The following is a 19,640-nucleotide window of genomic DNA, read 5'->3' on the forward strand; positions in this document are numbered from 1 at the left end:
AAGATATGCCTTCTTGTCTATATTAGACATATTTGGGAAACTAAATTAACTGAATACAGGTCCACAAGGGAAAGACAAGCACATACTTCAGCTGAGTGATCAAATCACAGAATTCACAAAGAAAATTGTTTTCTGAAAGTATAATCTATTGAAGAGAAATGATGAATCCTTCCCGCAGCCTTACAAGTTCCTGACTGACAAAGAAATTATTCAGCCTCCCACACAGGTGATGGCTGATTATCTCAGCTACCTAGAACAACAGTTTGCATCCTTTTTCTCCGACTTTGACAAGACGAAGTATGATTGGGTGTGAAACCCCTTTCAAAGCAAGTCTGATGTCATGGATTTGCCAGCAGCTGAAATTGAACAGTTTATCAAAAGTTCCTGAGATCAATTCTTGCAAGGAACATATGTCCAATATTCTCTCTCAGAGTTCTGGTTCACTGTCAAGAATGAATATCCTGAATTCTCAACACATACTTTGAAACTGATGGTGACATTTGCAAGCAAATATTTGTGTGAAGCTGAATTCAGCACACTTGTGTCCACTGAATCTTGATATTGATCTACTGTTGATGTCACATCCGAGATTAGATGTGCAATTTCTACCGTGACGCTAGACTTTGAGAAGCTGTGTTGCAACAAACAAACCCATGTAGCACATCAAAGAGCATTAAATAATGTACTTAACATGTAAATTTATTGGATTCCTTGATTGCTATGTTGCTTTCTGGGGTCACAGTCAACAGTAAGTCTCAAAATGGGGCTAAGCAAACAAAAAGTTTGGGAACTCCTGCGTTATAGTAATGGTGGATAATTAGAAGTATTTAATATTCAAGTAAAAAGCTGGTTAGTTATCTGAGAACATATAAGCTTGTTGGTCTACGGCTGCAGATTGTTAGTCAGCAAACAATCTGCAGCATGGCATCTTTTTGTGTTTTTTTCTTCTAAAATCTGACAAACAGCCCTATATTGCAGTGACACACCAGTCAGAGGGTGGCTACTCTATGGCCTTTTCTCTCCAAATCAAGATTTCTGGGGGAAAAAATTAAATGAGTTACAGCATAATTACCAACAAATTTAACTGATAAAACCTAATTGACCAATCTGTTTACATCATAGGCTGTATTCTCAGAAAAAAAATAATTAAAGTTAAGGTTGAAAGAATATTTCACTGCAATAAAATAAAAAACTTAGGATCATAATTTACCAGTTAGCCCTGAAATTTAAAGTTAAAGCTCAACTTTTCAACTCCCAACCAAAACATCTGCATACTCTAAAGCTCAGTAAAGATCACCCAATCAACTTGAAGTAACTCTTGCATACATTTTTGCATTTTATAAGCGAATGACAGCTGAGGACATAATTTCATGCTAAATCAACTTTACCCCAAAACTCTTCCCCCCATAAACATATTTTAGTGATAGAGGCTTGTATATTAATGCATTAAAAACCAAGATATGAAGCTCAATGTGGGTAAAGTTATGGCTCCTAGTACGGTTTAGCTAGTGTCAAATATACAATGAAATCAGGTGAACTATTTGTAAAATGAACTCTTCCCCAAGTTCTGTAGATGTCTGACACAATAGATGCTAACGTACAATTTGCATTTAAGACAGAGAACAGTATTAGAACAAGAGTGTTCTGTGGGCATACCTTAATATGGACTGTAACTAATGCACTACTGCAGTACACAGCATTTTAAATGTCAGCACAGCAAGACTAGAAGTGAGGTTTTTAAAAATATAAAAGTTGTACTGAAGTGTGAAGCTTAAGCAAAATAGGCAGGAAATTCAGAGATATGGCCAAAAATCTGTCCAGTTATTTGTTGGTATTTTAGGTCTCCAAATATTAGGTGATTTTACATTGTGTTGTGTACGTTGTATAAAGAATAGATGTCAGTAATACCACTGAAATTCCTTACTTTATTATGCATATTTTTATCATAGTAGCATGCAAATGCCCCAGTCAGGGATTAAGATCCCATCGTGCTAGGCACTGTACAAACAATACAGTAGCTGCGGCAGAGAGCTAACAACTGGTTTAAAGCAGACAAATTAGTAGGGATTTATTACTTCTTAAAGTTTATTTTAAAAAACAGGATTAGAAATAAGACTTCTGGTACTGTTGTTATTTTAGTCTCTTGTCATCTGTCAAAGAAGTGATAATATCTGGATGGAAATACCAGACATTTCCTTATCTAACAGAGGATACTTCTAGACCCTAAGAGTTGAAATGGCAGGTTGAGGATTTACCAGCAGAAAGATTCTAATGAAGTCCAACATTCCATCTCTGTTTTAAGAAGTATAGGTTAATGTTCTATTTCTCTCTTCTTCATAATCAAGATCAAAGTAAATATTATAGCAGGTGTTTCGAGGCCTCCACAGACAATGACCTACAATATGCGGAGCACATTCACTATCAAATGAAGTCAATGAAAGATGTTACACTTTTCTTTGCATTTTCAGATGGCATTTTCAGGCATTTGGACACATTATGTCTAAAAGGAAACAACTGTATTAAATGGGAATTCATTTAATTAGCTATTATAGGGTCATTTCTCATGGACTATCAGACATCTAACATTAATGTCAGTGTTGATTCTTTTACCTCTTGATTCATTTTTCCCTTTATATCTCCTTTGCCAGCATATTGAAGTGGTCATTCCAGCTGAAATCTGCCCAGAGGATGAAATTATTTCTTTAAATTTCTTCATTTCATGATACACTGAAGACAATAATGTTAGTATAAAACAATGGTGCCCAACTTATTATACAGAAGGACCACAAAAACCCAAGCACAACCTTGTGAGAGCCAAACAGATTCTACCTATTTTTAAAAGATTTAAAGTCACCTTTATTAATTTATATTTTAAGTTCAGCTTGTTTTGTATGTATTTAAATAGACAATACTGTTCATAGAAACAACCTATTTCCACAAGTATGTAAACTATAACAATGTAAACATGAAAACAAAATACTAATGAATCGGCTGTTACTATACTGCATTGACACAGGCCCCGTGTGCCTTATGAAATGCTTGAGGGGTGGGGGAAGGAGGCAGGCGTGTACTGCCTGCAGGGCATAGATTGGGCACCCTTGATATAAAAGAAGATTGCAGTTTTTCATATTTAAGTCAGTTTCCATTTGTTTTTACCCAATAATCAGGTTGATCTTCACCATGTAGGGGTGAGGGAGCTCCCTAAGACAGTATCTATATTAATTTGATGTTAAATTGTTGCTGGAGGTTTGGAAAATGGACTTGTGGCTACATTTTGATGGCACTGAAAGTGTTTCAATACAGGATCCATCCTAAATGTTCTGTTCTACTTAAATAGTTTCACTTTAAGATCAGATGTGCTGTGAAGAATCTAAGAGAAATTGTTTTCTGCACTTAAGATGAGTGCATGTCCTTATTAGTTAACGAGACAATGCTAACATTTTATTGTAGAAGAATTGTTTTCATTATTTCAGGTCTATTTAATTGCTTGTCTTCTACCACTTTCTCCAACACTGAGCATGCTAAACTAGATAAATTCACACAATGTTTGTGAGCCACTAAAAATTATTCACCCATTTGCAGAATCCACCAGTGTCTTTCATTTTATTAAAAGACAGAAGGCGAGTCCAATAAATGCAACTCTGAAGTCTGAAAAATAAGATGAGCTAGCCAGGTTTATAAGAAACTACATCTGATGCCCTGCCTACCTTCCAGAAGTTTTAGTCAACCAACCCCCATAATCGCTTACAGCTCTCTTTACTTCCTCCCTTTTTTCAACTTCCAGTGACAGTTTATTCCACCCACTGCCAATGCTGCCTTCTTCAATTCATGAGTCCATTCATTCCCCTGCCCCTAAGTGCTAGAAAGATTTATAAATTTTTTTTTTGTTTTTTTGAAAAGAATAAGACAAGAACTCCAGTTTACATCTTTGCCTTTGTACCTTTCCAGAGTGAAATTTTCATTCACAGACTGAAATTAAAGCTTAATTTTTCTAGTATGAAAACCTCTTATGTTCATGTAAATATTCACCTAGGAAGGGAAAAAATTAATGCACAAATACAAAATGGGAAATAATTGGCTAGGCAGCAGAACTACAGAAAAGGATATGGGGGTTATGGTGGATCATAAAGTGAATACAAGTCAATGTGATGCTATTCAGAAAAAGGCAAACGTCATTCTGTTTTAAACAGGACTGTCATATGTAATCGTGAGAGGTAGGAGATAGTTGTTCCACTCTACTCAGCACTGGTGAGGTCTACTCCGGGCACCACACTTTAAGAAAGATGTTAACAAATTGGAGAGAGCCCAGAGAAGAGCAACAAAAATGATAAAAGGTTTAGAAAACCTGACCTGTGAGGAAAGGTTGAAAGTATTGGGCATGTTTAGTTTAGAGAAGAGAAGCCTGAGGTGAGATATTATAACAGTCTTCTAATATGTAAAAGATGGTTATAAAGATGATTGATCAATTATTATCCACATCCATGGGGGCAGGTCAATTAGTACCTGGCTTAATTTACAGCAAGGGAGATTAAGGTTGGATCTTACAAAAATCTTTCTAATGATAGTTAAGCACTTGAACAGGATCCTGGAGAGGTTATTATCAGGATTCCAGTTTTTTTTTTAATAAATTAGACAAAAATCTATCAGAGATAATCTAGGAGGTACCTTAACCCTGCCCTGGGGGACAGGGAGGTGGGCAAGACGACCTCGAGGTCCTTTCCCATCCTACATTTCTATGAAATCGGTGTTATGGAGGTTCAAAGAGTGAAAAAAACCTGATAAAGCCCCCACTGAGGTGAGGAAGTTTTGTTTGTTTGGGGGTTTAAGTTTTTTCACAGCTCCAGTTTATTCAATTTCACATATGCTGCAATACTGTGTTTGGTGTGTCATGTGAGGTGAAATTTGTTTTTAAACAGTATTTCAATTGGAAAAAAATTATAAAAATAATTTTATACAGTTTAAAAAAAAATCAGCTTATGACAAACTTGATCTAGAAGTATCCCTTTAAAAAGAATGAGATTATGGCTTGGAAAAAAGAGGATCCTTTTAAGGACTGCTATTTATTTTGCCCCAAACTAGAAAAACAATGAAACATTCAAATTAAAAGGCAACTAATTTAAAGAAAGTGATAAAAAGGAAATGCCTTTTTAAATATGCAAATTAATCAAACTGTTGTATATACTCTCTCAAGTTACTATAAAGGTGAATAGTTCAATAAGATTACAAAGACACTGCTAATAAGTTCCCAAGGTGCCAGCTAGGAAGAAGGGATATCAGTAGTTATACTTTTAAAGGTATGACCACCACCAGCTAGGATCTGGAAGAATGTCCTTGTTCCCATGTTTACAGTAAACATCACCACAGTCAAATGCACATGTGGCTTTTTGTCTTCTCCTGACAAGCCAAACAAAGGCTATGGCTGGATACTTCCCTGGCAGATGGTCAGCTCTAGTACAGTAATTAAGATGTTCAATTATGCATGCCAGACAAGAAGATCATCTTCTAACCTGCTCAAAAGTCAATGGCAAGAAAAGAACTCACCAAACATGCAAAACATACAATATGCGCAAAGAATAAAAACAAAACCACCCCACACATATAGAACCCACACAATATAGAACCAAATCATACTATTTCCAAAAAGACCCAACGCTAGTTTAGTGTGGACAAAGTGCCCACATTTTAACCACGGTGGCATCCAAACTTACGCTGAACAAAGCAAAAGAGCACAAGGTTAAAACTCTGAACCCTTGTCTATACTAATGCTCTCAATATTGCTACCACAGAGAACACAGCAATGGCACAAAATTTTAGGGGACAGGACTACTGTACACAAAGTCTGTGAGAATACAGAGATAGTATAAACGTATTAGATGTCACTGGAATGGAATACTGATACAGCAATTACTATTATTATTCAAACCAACTCTGAAACTCCATGTACAAATTTGAAAGGCATAGCCATCTACCCCACAGTTTCTCCTTTATAGCCACTGACTTTTTGATGGACGTGTTTGATAGGTGTTCAACCTATATATAAAGTGTTTCAGTTCTAGCCCAATAGCTGACTAGTCACTCCATCCTGTTCAGTCAAGTACTTTGTAGTCTCCTCTTTTCTTGGAAATAAATATTTCACTTAAGGGATTATCTAGATTAGAAAAAGAAGTGGACCTCAACCAGATAAAATGAAAGTGAAAAGAGTAATCCTATACCTATGTTAAGGAAGAGAGGTCACAGTTAGCACAGGCTAACTGTCTTACTAGAATTTAAAGGCATGTCATCAGAAGAACAACATGCTAGCTAGCACATTCTAACATCCTAGCGGTACTTGAGCACGTACTAGCTTGTCAAGTTGAAATCTAGATTCTTTCATTTCCAATCTGACCAGCTAGCACACTGAAGTACAACTTCCTTTTCTATGCTACAACTTTTAGAATGTGCTTCCTAATATGTTCTTTAGGATACTTGATTATTTTTTTTAAAAAAAAGGAAAAGTAAAGATTAGCCTTGCTTCTGTAAAACTTGGTGCACTGTATAAAAGATAATTTTTGAGCTTATTAGTAGTCAGAGAGAATGTGATAAAAGCCACAAAGCTATTTTCTTACGCTGTGTTCTAAAAGTTTCCAGTGATGAAAGTAACACCTAAATATATAATTTGTTAAGAGAGCACTCTTTCCAGATTTGATTTGTTTAACCAGCAACCTAAGGAGATGTTACAATCTTCTTTTGTAATTTACTTTTGGAGGGCAAATTTAATACAATAAGCTATAAACTCTGTACACCTTGTCCTTTTCAGCATTCAAAGCCCCTTTAGACTGCCTCAATTCACAATCCTCCAGTTTAGCCATTTTAAGGCTAGAACATAAGTCTTACTTCTTTTTTTCCCCCCCCTTAAATAGCTTGTTTGCTATTACTACTGCTACACTCCATGGTTCAGTACTGGCCATATTAGTATTAAACAAACACAGTATTAAAATATTTTTATTCTCCCTATATATTGACTAAAATCTATGTTCTAACGAAAAAATTCAGAACATTAAAATGGAAATAGGAATTTCTAAAGCTCTGTTGGAAACACTGATTAAAGATAATCCCATAAAGTATACTAAAATAGAAATTTTAGACAATTCTCATAAATGTTATTGTACATTTAGATGAAGGAATAGAAGGTCTATATCTTATGGTAGTTTTGGAATCATACATTAATCTATTTTAAAAACAAATTTAATCCTTCTCAAAATATTTCAAGATTCCCCAATAGTTGTTCAAATCAGGAGGTAACTGCAGAGGTTTCCAATATTAAATGCAATAGCTCTTTATCATGTGAACACTCAAAACTAGTGTTCAGTGAAGTTTAGAAAAAACATCAAGTCATTTATTAAGAGTCTCCTGTACATACAATTTCCTGATTTGTCTAAAATTAAGTTTACATGGTACTTATCTTTTTTTCCCGTGCAAAGATATACATACCTTTCGAAAGGAGGGGAAATGAGAATTACTGGCATGAGAGAAAACTTAAGACCCAAGGATGGAGGAGGAGCTCTTTTGCAAAGTTCACTCATGCCTGAATTTTGAATCATAATTGTGTTCTCCTTTCCCAACCTGTTTTGTTGTCTCTGAAGAAAATTAGGTGATGACATCTGGTAAGATGAGAGAATTGCACCTTAATCTATTTGGATTTATTATTATTTAGTTATAGATTGGCAGATCAACCTAAAAAGTTGCTGCTTCAGATTTCAACCACAGATTTGTATGTACAATCTTATATGCGTTATACATTCTGAATGTACAACTTGAACACCTCCAAGAGGAACATCATGCCATGTAACCAGAAAGATGTTTTCCTTAATTTGCAATGAGATATCAGATTTGATTTATGACCTAGATATCACAATAATAAGAATAAGCTAAATAAACCAAGTTTCTTGGGCAGGTACCTCTGCTAGTGAAGCCATAAAGGTCAAGTGCCTCTGATGCAGATACAAAGTTATTATTTTGGTCACATATTTTACAACAAGAAAAAATAAAAAAAAAAAGGCATGCAGTCACTTTTATGGAGCTATATATTTTTTCCAGCGAAGGATGAAATACAGTTCCAGTATACTGTATGCAGCAGTAGTTACCTAGCAGGACAGGCCAGTCACCCCACAGTGGTGGCTCCTGCACTGTGGGGCTGGCTGGGCCTGGCTCTCAGCTCTGGGTGTTTCAACCACTGGGGTTGCAATGGCACTCAGGTTTGGCCCCACTTCCCTGACTGGGGCACGCAACCCTGTGAAACATTCTGGTGACCAAATCTTGGGTCCCAAGCCACAGGTTGAGATACCCCAGTATAGGGATAGGCTGAATTGGTGTAGCGATATTATTGTTTCTTTCCTGTCATACTGGTTAGAAACTACCATAGTAAAACTGCTCTAGTTCAACTGTATCAGAGCTAAAGATCTCATCCCAGATGTCATAACCAACTGGTATAACATATCATTGCAGAGCACCTGGGACACATGGCGGACATACCACAAAGCATCAAAAGCTCATTAGGTTCTGACCTATAGTTTTTGCAATGTCTTGTCAATGGGTCCTTTGTAAGAATTAAGCCATATTAAGAGACTTGATTTTATGCTACTTTATATTAGATTATTAACTCTTTGGACCACCTTTTTGTTCTGTTTGTACAGTGCTTAATACAAGGAGATCCTGGTCCATGCATGAGTGGCTGAGGTTCTGTGGCCCACGATGTGCAGGAGGTCAGACTAGATGATCGCAACAGTCCCTTCTGGCCTTAAAGTCAATGACTGGAGGTCCTAGGCACTACTGCTATACAAATAATAATACATGGTTTTCTTGGCCACTTTGGATCAACCACAGCAGCTTTACAAACCCTCTAGACCAGTGGTTCTTAACCTGGGGTGCACATACCGCCTAAGGGTGCAAAATGCCCTTTCTGGGAGTGTGAGACATGCTAGATTTTTTTAGAGGGTAAATCATCGAAAACACAAGGCACGTAAGTACAACTAATTTGTTTCATAAAACCTATGTATTTATTAACATTATAAATTTAACAATTACTGTAATATACAAACAAAAAATGTATTTTCAAGTTTTTAAGCTAACTGTAGTGAAATTATCTCGCTACAAAATACAGTGTACCACCAAGTTGCGGGGTATTTCTTGGTGCATGTGCAGATGATGATGTGGCTTATATATATAAGTTATGATATATCTAGGTTTAAAGAACTGACCTACTTCAACAATTTTTGATAAGGGGTGCGAGAACATATTTTGAGAACCAAAGGGGTGTAGGCTGCAGTAAAGGTTAAGAACCACTGCTCTAGACAATGGTTTATAAACAGTTTAATGTTTTATGCAACATATAATGTGTAGAAAAGAAGCATGTTCTCCCTCAGAGGTTGACAGCAAGGGAGGATCACATGCCCCCTAGTGGGAGGAACCAGGAAAGCCACACCCACCATGTTGGAAGCAGATGGGCAGGACAGGAACAGGAAGTATATAAGATGGGTTCTACAGCTCACTTACGGAAAAAACGCTGTAAGAGGCAGATGCTTCTATTAGAGCTAGAGCCTGCTGAAGTCTTCTGCTGTCCTGAGGACTTGTCTGAACTACCTGCTGATGCTGAGGAGTGACTGGGATTACTGCTTGCAGTGTACCCAGGGGAGATGGAGAACCACCCAGAGGGTAGTGGCCCAGGTACAGCTGACTACACTCTGGCTGGATTGCTGCCTGAGTCTGGTTCAGCGTGCTGCAGCTGGATCCCTGCTGACCCAGTGGAAGACCACTCTGCCACTTTTAGGACTCTGGGCTGGTGTACGATGGAGTCAGGTGGACTTGTGGCATGGCAGCCTCCCCATCTTTGGCCAGGAGGCCTCTGAGAGTCTACCGTCTGGCGAGCTAGGATCCTAGACTGTTGGGTGCTTGTCCTGGCCTCAGTCCCACCTACATTGTGTTTGATGCTTGCCCCAGTATGAAGTTCTAGACTGTTGGTACCTCACCCTGCTTGTGGGCCAGGGTCCCTGGATTATTCAATGCTCTGCCCTACCTTAGGTTTGGGGTCCTAGACTGTGCTTGGTACCCTGTCCTGTCTGAGGGCCTGGGTTCCCAGACTATATCTGGGTCTCCTATGCCTGGGATAGGGCTTTAGACTGTTTGGTGCTGTGCCTGCCCAAAGGCTTGTGTCCCTGGACCGCTCACTGCTCTACCCTGCCAGAGGGATTGAGCCCTGAGACTGTTACCTTCCCTTATTTTACACTGTTATTCCAGGAGTGTGGCCTCCCTTCAAGACTGACAGTGAGGGAAGGCCACACATACCTAGACCAGAGGTCTCTAAAGTGGGGTGCGTGCACCTCCCGGGAGGTGCACAAGAGGATCCTTTGCAGGGCACAGCAGGAGGAGCGCTGCCAGAGTTGCACTGCTTTGGCAGTTCGGGGCGGGAGTCCAAGCGGCGGCTTTTTTTTGGGGGGGGGGGGCCTAGGGTAGCAAAAATGGGAGAGCTGGTGCAGCTGGGGATGCGTGCTCAAATTTTTTTTTTTACTGATAGGGGCGCATGATCAAAAAAGTTTGGAGGCCACTGGCCTAGACTATGGCTTATACCAGCCTACACTGTGTTAGAAAAGGGCCTGCCATACCCAAGTTAGAGGTGGTTAACAGCTATGGTAAGTCTATAGTCCTGTGTAGAAGAAGCCTAAAATAAATGGTAGTAAAAGTTTAATTCCTAATGTGGATAGGGTATAAAGGTGGCCACGGAAACAGACTGAATAGGTGACAAATGTAAATTTACTGTAGGATAAAAGTATCGTACTTTATTTAATGGAATTGGCTTTAAAAGAATGTCATACCTTCACCCTCCTGGGGGTTGCCAAAACCATTTTTTACATTCCTATTGATTTTGCTAACAGATAGTCAGCGAAAAATAAGACTGAAAGATAACTTCCTTTTCTTTCCCACCCCTAACCTGTCCATTGCCAGCTCACTGGAAGGAATACACAAACTTCTTAAGAGAAAGAATAAAAGACACCCTAAGGATAACTTGTACAACAAGTTTTGAAATTCTAATTAACTTTTTATCACATATGCTTTGTGTGGCCAATAAGAACAGGTTGATCAGTTTTCACCATGGTTCTCAGCAATTAGGACAATGTTGCAGAGTTTGCAATATCAAAAGATATTTTCATTTACCAAAATAAGTTTGAGAACATTACTATTCAAACACTGTATGTCTTATAAAACAGGCAAAGACTGAACTTTGGTCCTAACCTACTTAAAAAAAAACAACCCAAAACTTTCAAGGTTAAGTTAAAAAAAATCACTTTTAGGTTGTCTAAAATTTTGTAGGCAGAACTGCTATAACTGAAAGATTAAGAAAAAATTCTGAGCTTCTTTCCAGTTTTAGTTGGGGCAGTTGACTGTATGCAATGTACTGTCAATCTTACTCTTTCCCCTTCCACTACCAGTTTTCCTTTTGCTTGTACAGCAGGAAAATGGGAGGAAATACAGTTAGACAAAGTATCATCCTGTAATGGCAATATCATGGAAACTGTCAACTTTCAAGGGCATCTGTAATTGATTTACAGAATGAACCTATTTCAAGTTGACTGTTAGCTGACAACAGAGAAAATACATACTAACCCACACATTGTATGGCTCCTAATTTTCAATACCTGGTCTAGGAACAAATAGAGTAGAACCTGTTCACCTCCAGGGAGGTATGATGAGAATTCTAGATTTTCATTGCATTGCAATTAGCCAATTATAATTCCACTCAGTAAAGTTGCTCTTGGAAACATTCCAAACTTTTCATCTTCAAGCACCTTATATTTAAAAAAAAAAAGGCAAAGAGTTACACTGTGAAAACAGATTCCAAGCATGTTCCTCTCTCCCTGACACTCTGCACCTCAACCTTGTGCTACTAAGAAGGCACCTTCTTCCTCCTCCCTCTCAGCAAGAAGTGCACAAAGAAAAAATTAGCCACTGCAATTTGTAAAGTCTCTCTCGTCCAGAGATGATCCTGGCCTGGCCAGCAGGGGTGTGCTGCCTCAGACTCCCGCCCAGCAAATGAGGAAGGAGCAGTGATGGATGAAGCGAGGGCTGTGCTGCGGCACCCCGAGCGCACACTGCGGGGCCCGCAGCACCCAGGAGCTGCCTGCCCGCCCGCCCGCTCCCCAGTTTGGGGGGGACCGTCACTTCCCTGAATTTAGGCTGGAGGCGTCGCCGGTGCTCGGACTAGCATGTGCGCCGCTTCCGGTGCCTGAGGAAAGCCGGGGGCCCGCGCTAACAATAGGGCAGAGGCGGGCAGCCCGGCGCTGGGGAAGTACGAGGGCCGGCGGGAGAGCTGGCAGCCGGAGGGGACGCACGAGGCAGGGCGCGGGCCGCCAAGGAGAGCGGGATGCTGGGGAGCGGGCCCCGGGGCCAGGACCGAGTGCGGGGCAGCCCCAGCCCCTCTCGGCGGCGGCGAGGGGGACCCGGGCTCAAGGTGACGGCGCCGCGCCAGGCACCCTTCCGCCCCCCAGGTGAGCCCGGCGCCGTTCCTCACCTGGCACCTGCAGACGATGTCCGCGTCCTGCGCCAGCAGATCCACCAGCTTGCCCTTGCCCTCGTCGCCCCACTGGGCCCCCAGCACCACGGTCACCTTGTTGCCGGACGGCCGCGCGGCGCACTCGCCGTTGGGGACGGGGGGAGCGGAGGCGCCATTCTCAGACATGGTTGCCGCCGCCGGAGGCTCCTTTCCTGCTCCCCGGGCAGGGCACACATGAGGCAGCACAGGGGCGCGCTCAACGCCTCCTCCCTTGGCCCCGCCTCCTCCACGCCGGGAACTACCGCAGCTGCTGCCACCGCATCCTGTGGCGGTCCCTCACTGCCCGGCCTCAAGCCCCGCCCACTTATCTGCATAGACGGAAACCTCTCTCAACCGCTCCCTCACGGCAGGAACTACATTTCCCGACAGGCAGCGCGACCGTTCCGCGCAGAGCGCCGCATGGACCTTGCGCGATGCTTGATGGGGCGAGTAGTCCCTTTGGGCCGCACCTGTGAGAGCGGAGGAACAAGCCTTGTTGGTGCCTGGGGCTGACCCAGAAGGAGGGACCCTGTGTGCTAGAAGGAGCGCGGCTACTGCTCCCGCCTCTCCCTTCCAGAGGCGCGGCGGGGGGGCGGGAGGCTCCAGGCTTTTTCTGTTGAGCCCTGCCGCGGGTCGTGTGTCACGTGATCGTATGTGCGGCAGTTTATTGGGGCCGTTCTTACGCGGGCCCATGGCGCGAGCTCGGGAGCTGCTATGGGGTGCTCGAGGCCTGGCGCTGCTGTTGTGTCTGGGTGGATCCTGCGGCATATGGAGGTGGGAGGCAGGAAAATGGATGGGAACAGAATGAGATGTTAGACCGGAGGGGGTCGCACCTCTCAGGGTCCCCAGCTGATCGTCGTGTCCCCACCCCCCCAATCTGAGTGGGAGAGGAGCTGTGGGGTGACAGCTGCCAACACGCTCTGACCCATGCCAAGCAGCTGACAGGCTAGGGTCACCAGACAGCAAATGTGAAAAATCAGGAGGGGTGAGGCGTAGTAGGAGCCTATAAAAGAAAAAGACCCCAAAATCGGGACTGTCTCTGTATAATTGGGACATATAGTCATCCTGTGACAGGCATAGTGTAGCACTCTACTTCTCTACACTATGAGTTAGGGGTGTGATTTCCTCTGCTCACATACACGTGCACTTGCTGTCATCAAGCTTGCTGATGATCTGCAAAGAGGTATCTGATCACATGGTTTTGTCTTCTTGTCCATTGCTTCTAGAGGTCTCTGGACTCTGTCTTGCAAAGATTCTTAGGATCTATAAAAGTCACTGGAAATAGGAAAGTCTAGTTGCCTCTACTAAGGACCATGAATAAGAATACGATTCTGTCTTGGATTCTGGGACTTTGCAGGATGTCCATGACTTCTGGGGCAGGGCTGGAGCAGTTGTCAGTCCCAGGGCAGCTGGAGCAGCAGCCACTGGAACAACTGACTGGTAGCTCGCCACAGAGCAGCAGCCGCTGCAACAGCTGGTGATCAGCCTCAAGGCTACCAGAGCAGTGGCCCCCAGAACAGCTGGCCAGCAGCCAGTCCCAGGGCTACCAGAGTACCTGACAGTCGGCCTGCTGCCAGAGCAGTGGTCCCCAGCCCACAGAAATAGCGGCCAGGGCTGGGTCAGCCTCTCTGAGGCTGGAACAGCAGTGGTCAGCCCCTGTCACAGGAGCAGCAGTGGGGCTGGAGCAGCTGTAAGCCCCAGCAGCGTTCTGTGTCCCTTCCCCTCCCCCCGAGTATTTTTAGTAAAAGTTAGGGACGAGTCATGGGCTTCTGTGAACTTTTGTTTATTGCTCACGACATGTTCCTGACCTTTACTAAAAATACCTGGGGCAGAATCTTAACCTTAACCGAGGATATATATATAAGGGAAATTGAAATGAATAGCCAAAATAGGAAGCCTGATTATGTTTTCTCAAAAAAGATTAAACACATTTTGCATTAAAGACAGCTGAAAATACAGAAATACTTTCCTTAAATCACCTTTCCATATAAGCAGCTGCTGCAATTGATACAGGGATGCTGTGTGATTGTGAATAACAGGTGACGTGATCCATGTAATCACAGCAGGGAAGGAATCCATAAGACACACTGTTGTCCGCAGTATGAAAAGGTTTTAGAATCCCTCTCCTTATACCTGGTCTACACTACACAGGTTGACACATAAGGTAGCTTACATTAACCTAATTATATTAGTGGCTACACAGCAGCCGGGTCCCACAAATGTAAGTGCCCTACTACTGATACAATAACTCCACCTCCGTGAGAGTCATAGGGCTTATGTTGGTATAGTTAGGCTGGTGCAGTGTCTATATAGACACTGCATTACATAGATCCCCTGTTAGCTCCTTTGTCAATTTCACAGCTGTGAAATTGACAAGAAAGCCTGGCAGCTAGAGCCCACCTGCCCACTGTCACACCCCAAGACCCCCTCCCTCAGGGAGTCCCCTGGGAAGTCAGGTCAGCATTGTATATTGCTAACGCTGTTGCAAGCATCGCAAAGCATTTTGCAGAGGGTCAAAGGTGTGTGAGTGGGGAGTGGAAGTTTCCTTTGCAGGTAGGAGAGGCCGAATGGAGGAGAAAAAGAAGAGAGTAAAGAACAGGTTAACTCAACATTTCAGCTAGCTCAGTTGGAAGATAAGACGCTGGCCCCAGCTGCCCAAGGACACTGCTCACAGCCAAGATTTGGCTGACAGTCAAGAAAGATGGGGGCTTGAATTTGCCTGAGCAACCGTGAGAAAGAAAAATCCAACTGTATAGATCTGCAAGACAGCAAAGCCAGCAAAGAAGAAAACAAAGTCCAGGGCTGTGGAGATTGAAAACACAAATGAGACGACAAGCGGAGAGGCCAAGCCTTGCATCCCAGGAGCCGGGGTGTTTTGGGAAAGCTAAAGAAACCACGGAAAGCTGGTTTGGACTGGCACAGAGGGCACCAGGAGCAGAGGTCCCTGAATGAAGCATCCCTCCCTCCCCCGAGGAGCTAGGACTTAAAACCCTCCTGAGAGCTGGAGCAATTTGGAGAGCAACAGCAGACCTGGATGGCCTGAGCCCAGGACAGCACTCTCATCCATCCTTCCCCTCCCCCCTTCTTCTGACATTACACCCAGGCCTGGGCAGTCTTGGGTAGTGCGTGTGTGAGTATGAAAGTGGGTTAGGGCTTGGGGCGCTAACGCTTTCTTTCACCGAGTGACATGGCAGTGTTCCCAGCACTCTCTGCTGTTATTTTTTTATTAATAAAGCTTTAAAATGTAGACGCTTGATGTATTCCATCATCTCCTCCCCAAAAGATCCTGTGGCTTCACCCTGATCACCTGATGCCTCAGGCAGATTGGTAATAGAAAGCTGTCACACCACCCCTCCCCTGGAGAGCTGGGTGGCTGAACCCCACTCCTGGCTGGGATCAGGGCAAGAATGGACCCCGCTCCTGGCTGGGAGCTGCAGGCAGCTAGACTCCACTCCGAACTGGGGAGAGAAACCCAGCGGCTGGGCCCTGCTCTTGGCTGAGAGCTGGGGTCAGAAGCCCAGGCCCCCAGCTCTCACCACTCCCCAACTCGGCCCCCAGCTGGAAGCTGGGGCAACAAGCCCAGGTGGCTGGACCCCACTCCTAGCTGGGAATAGGGAGGTGAGAAACCCCGGGTGGCTTTCCCGCTCCTGGCTGGGAACATTGGCTGTCTTGTCAGTTTCACAACTCCATATTGGAGTCAAATTGAGAAGTCTGCCTGGCTCCTGGCAGGGTGGGGCTGAGAAGCTGGGGTAGCTGGACCCCACTCCCTGGGGGCAAGCAGCCTGGGGCAGCTTCCCCCTCCATCCACTCCCGGTGGGGAAAGGGGAGGCAAGAAGCCCCGGGCAGCTTCCCTCCACTCCCTGAGGGGAACAAGGTGGGGAGGCAGGGTGCAGCCCACGGGAGCCTATGGGGCAGCTTGGCTCCTGGCAGGGAACTGCCAGCGGAGCTGAGACACCTGGTTCTCAGCTCCCCACAGTCCCTCTTAGGTCAGTGAAAGCGCGCCTGATGAGGACGCGCACCACCAACCCAAGGAGTACAGTGTGGACATGCACCATCTCAGTAATTACCTAATATAGGTCAACCCAAGTTTTTAGTGTAAACATACCCTAATTAAGCCATGATTGCTCTACCTCCTGGAGGCTGCCCTGTTCTGCTGTAGGTGCCAACTTTTCATGTTAAATTTAAAGCTGAAATTCTAATGGTTATTCACGATTTTATGGCACTTTTAACAAAGTAGAGCTGTCATCCCTGATTAGATGTCTTGGCCTAAATCTAATTTGGGTACTTATTGCACTTACATAGACTTCCATTGCAGTTTCAATTGACTACTATATTCTTCACTTCCTGTCCTAAACAGTTGTATAGTGTTGCTATGTGCTGTTAAATAGCTGACACAATACACCTAAGAAGTGGTAACGTACCATTGAAGTGTGAGTAATTATAGTTTGTCATATACAAATATAGTGCCAAATTTGGCCCTCGTTTACACCAGTGTAAATCCAGAGTAAGTTTACTGACTTTGAATTTAATCCATGGTTTGTAGACTGTAATCTTATGCTTTCACACAGCTATTCCCTGGCGTCCTGAAATAGCTTTCAGACCTCCAGAATATTGTCATAACATGATATTGGTTTGTGATGTAATTCTAATGCTGCTCTCTAAGGGGGTCATAGAGTCTCACTGCTATACTATTTTTATTTGGAGAAGAAATTAATTTTGACATTCATACCTTAGTGCATTTTCTTTGCAGGTATAAAACTAATGTAGAAAACTATGCTCTCTTCACTACCAGAACCACTGTAAGTGTTGTTTAATAATGATCAAAACAAATCAGTCTTGATTTGTAACACACTGCTTCCAGCTTTTATTTGTGTGTATTAGGGACTGACAATGTTTTGGGTCTGATTTCAAACACCCTTTATTTTGTAATGTCTTAATCTTGCAAAGTAGAGTAGATTTTGCTGTATATAGGAAGATTTTTCTGTAAGGATGTTTCAGGACCAATTCAATCACGCCAACATGTTACTTCACAGATCCATGGAAAGCAGACAAGCCCTCTGCTTAAGCAGACAAACCACTGCTTACACCAAGTTCTGGATCCATGGACCAGGTTTTATTTGCGTAGGCACAGAGTGCTACACCCAGTGATCAAATGAGGTGTAGCAGGCCAGTGAACTGGCTATATCACAAGGGGAAAGGCAGAGATTCTAGGTTCTGACATGATCTTCTATACACACTATTACACATTATTTTTATCAACACCCCCTTCTATTCATCTGCTGTCCCAAATTTTTCCTTCCCTATTGGGTAATATTTATTGCTGTACATCATGTTCTGAATTATACAATAAGTTGCATAACACATTGTTCCCATTTTTAGCAATAATAAAACCATCATACTACTTGACAGGGATTTAGCTTGTTTTCTCTAGACTCTCCAAAAACTTAATAACAGGATGTTCAGATCTTAATATTGTCAGGAACCTTTGTTCTCACTTTTCCATCTCTAAAAGTTTATACAGAGTTTATAAAAACCACACTTGAGTATAGTAACTCCTCACTTAAAGTTGTCCTGCTTAATGTTGTTTCATTGTTACGTTGCTGATCAATTAGGGAACATACTCATATGAAGTTGTGCAATGCTCCACTCTTGCGTTGTTTGGCTGCCTGCTTTCTCTGCAGCTGGCAGCCTCCCTATGCCTTCCCCTCCTCAGCACCTCCCACCTGCCGGCAGACCCCGCGGATCAGCGCCTTCTCCCTCCTCCTCCTGCCCACGGCAATAAGCTGGCTTGCGGCATTCAGGAGGGATGGGGGAGGAGCAAGGACTCGACACGCAGGCTCCCCCTCCCTCCTGAACGCAGTAATCAGCTGGCTTGTGGCATTAAGAAGGGAGGGGGAGGAGCCAGGACGCAGCGTGCAAAGTAAAGGGGGAGGAGGTGAGGGATGAGAAGAGGCAGGTCAAGGGTGGAGGCTTGGAGGAAGGGATGAGTGGGCGGGCTGAGGATTAAGCCCCCCGCGCCTGGTGCTTGCAAAGTAGGGGAAGCTGCCCTGGAACCTAATCCCCTCTATTTACATTAATTCTTATGGGGAAATTGGATTCGTTTAACATCATTTCACTTAAAATCACATTTTTCAGGAACATAACTACAACGTTAAGTGAGTAGTTACTGTATGCAAGCTTACAAAACCTACACATATATTGTTTATATTTCTACTTATACATTCTTAATCAATTATCCACTAAATAAACATTGGGTCTTTACCAGGTTATATAGAGTAAGATCACCTAACCAATGCTTTACTCCCTTACATTTTCTCACATGGGTTTAATTAACCATACCATTCAATCATATGGATATGAAATATGCTAAATCCTGACAAAAGTTTAAAAAATACAGTTGCTGATACCCATTGTCAAGAACAAGCACTTTTGGTAGTTTAGAGAAAGCCTGAGTGCAAAACTGTTCAGAGATTTCCATTTGCGTTTGTTCATTTTGTTTTATTATTTATTTTCACTTTTAAGTGAGAGAAACAAGAAAAATATATGTTACATAATAAGTGTAACAGTACTTATGTCTTTCTAATATACAGGAGAGGTGTATGATAAAACTGTTAGCTTAGGTCATATTGTCTTTTCAAATTTAACAAAATTATTGGTGGAAGATGTGTAGCCAAAATAGTTATATCTATTTCAAATTTTAATTTGGACACACTAAAGCTTTACATGCAGATATACTTTCTTGGGAGATAAGAGGCAACTCTCATATAGGAACAGTTAGTAGATAATCAGTGATTACAAGTGGAGGGAGAGGTGCGTGTTCATTCCATTCCATTTAAATATACTGGAGAGATATTTAGAATGGTCACATCTGTAGGCCAAAGTACACCTCTACCTCAATATAACGCGACCCAATATAACACGAATTTGGATATAATGCGATACAGCAATGCTCCGGGGGGGTGGGGCTGCACACTCTGGTGGATCAAAGTAAGTTTGATATAACACAGTTTTACCTATAACACGGTACATTTTTTCGCTCCCAAGGACAACATTATATCGAGGTAGAGGTCTATGTATT

General features: G+C 42.7%; 2 protein-coding genes across 3 annotated transcripts in view; one reads left to right on the plus strand and one right to left on the minus strand.

Moving 5' to 3' along the window:
* Positions 1-12,809, minus strand: part of ADSS2 (adenylosuccinate synthase 2) — a 67,890-nt gene extending 55,081 nt beyond the window's left edge. The window contains exons 1-2 of one of the 2 annotated variants that reach the window (XM_030557029.1): positions 12,542-12,613; positions 2,611-2,677 (exon numbers count right to left, since the gene is read on the minus strand). In XM_030557029.1, the coding sequence (XP_030412889.1) occupies positions 2,611-2,622 (12 nt within the window). In that variant the 5' untranslated portion in view covers positions 2,623-2,677; positions 12,542-12,613. Of the gene's footprint in view, positions 1-2,610; positions 2,678-12,541 lie in introns of both variants that reach the window. The other variant, XM_030557028.1, reaches the window with a different exon arrangement.
* A 162-nt stretch (positions 12,810-12,971) lies between these two features.
* The window catches only part of CATSPERE (catsper channel auxiliary subunit epsilon), a 105,568-nt gene continuing 98,899 nt past the window's right edge, over positions 12,972-19,640 (plus strand). The window contains exons 1-2 of the mRNA XM_030558353.1: positions 12,972-13,336; positions 17,313-17,361. Of these exons, the coding sequence (XP_030414213.1) occupies positions 13,215-13,336; positions 17,313-17,361 (171 nt within the window). The 5' untranslated portion in view covers positions 12,972-13,214. The remainder of the gene's footprint in view (positions 13,337-17,312; positions 17,362-19,640) is intronic.

Source organism: Gopherus evgoodei, chromosome 3 (genome assembly GCF_007399415.2).
Source record: "Gopherus evgoodei ecotype Sinaloan lineage chromosome 3, rGopEvg1_v1.p, whole genome shotgun sequence".
Lineage (NCBI taxonomy): Eukaryota > Metazoa > Chordata > Testudines > Testudinidae > Gopherus > Gopherus evgoodei.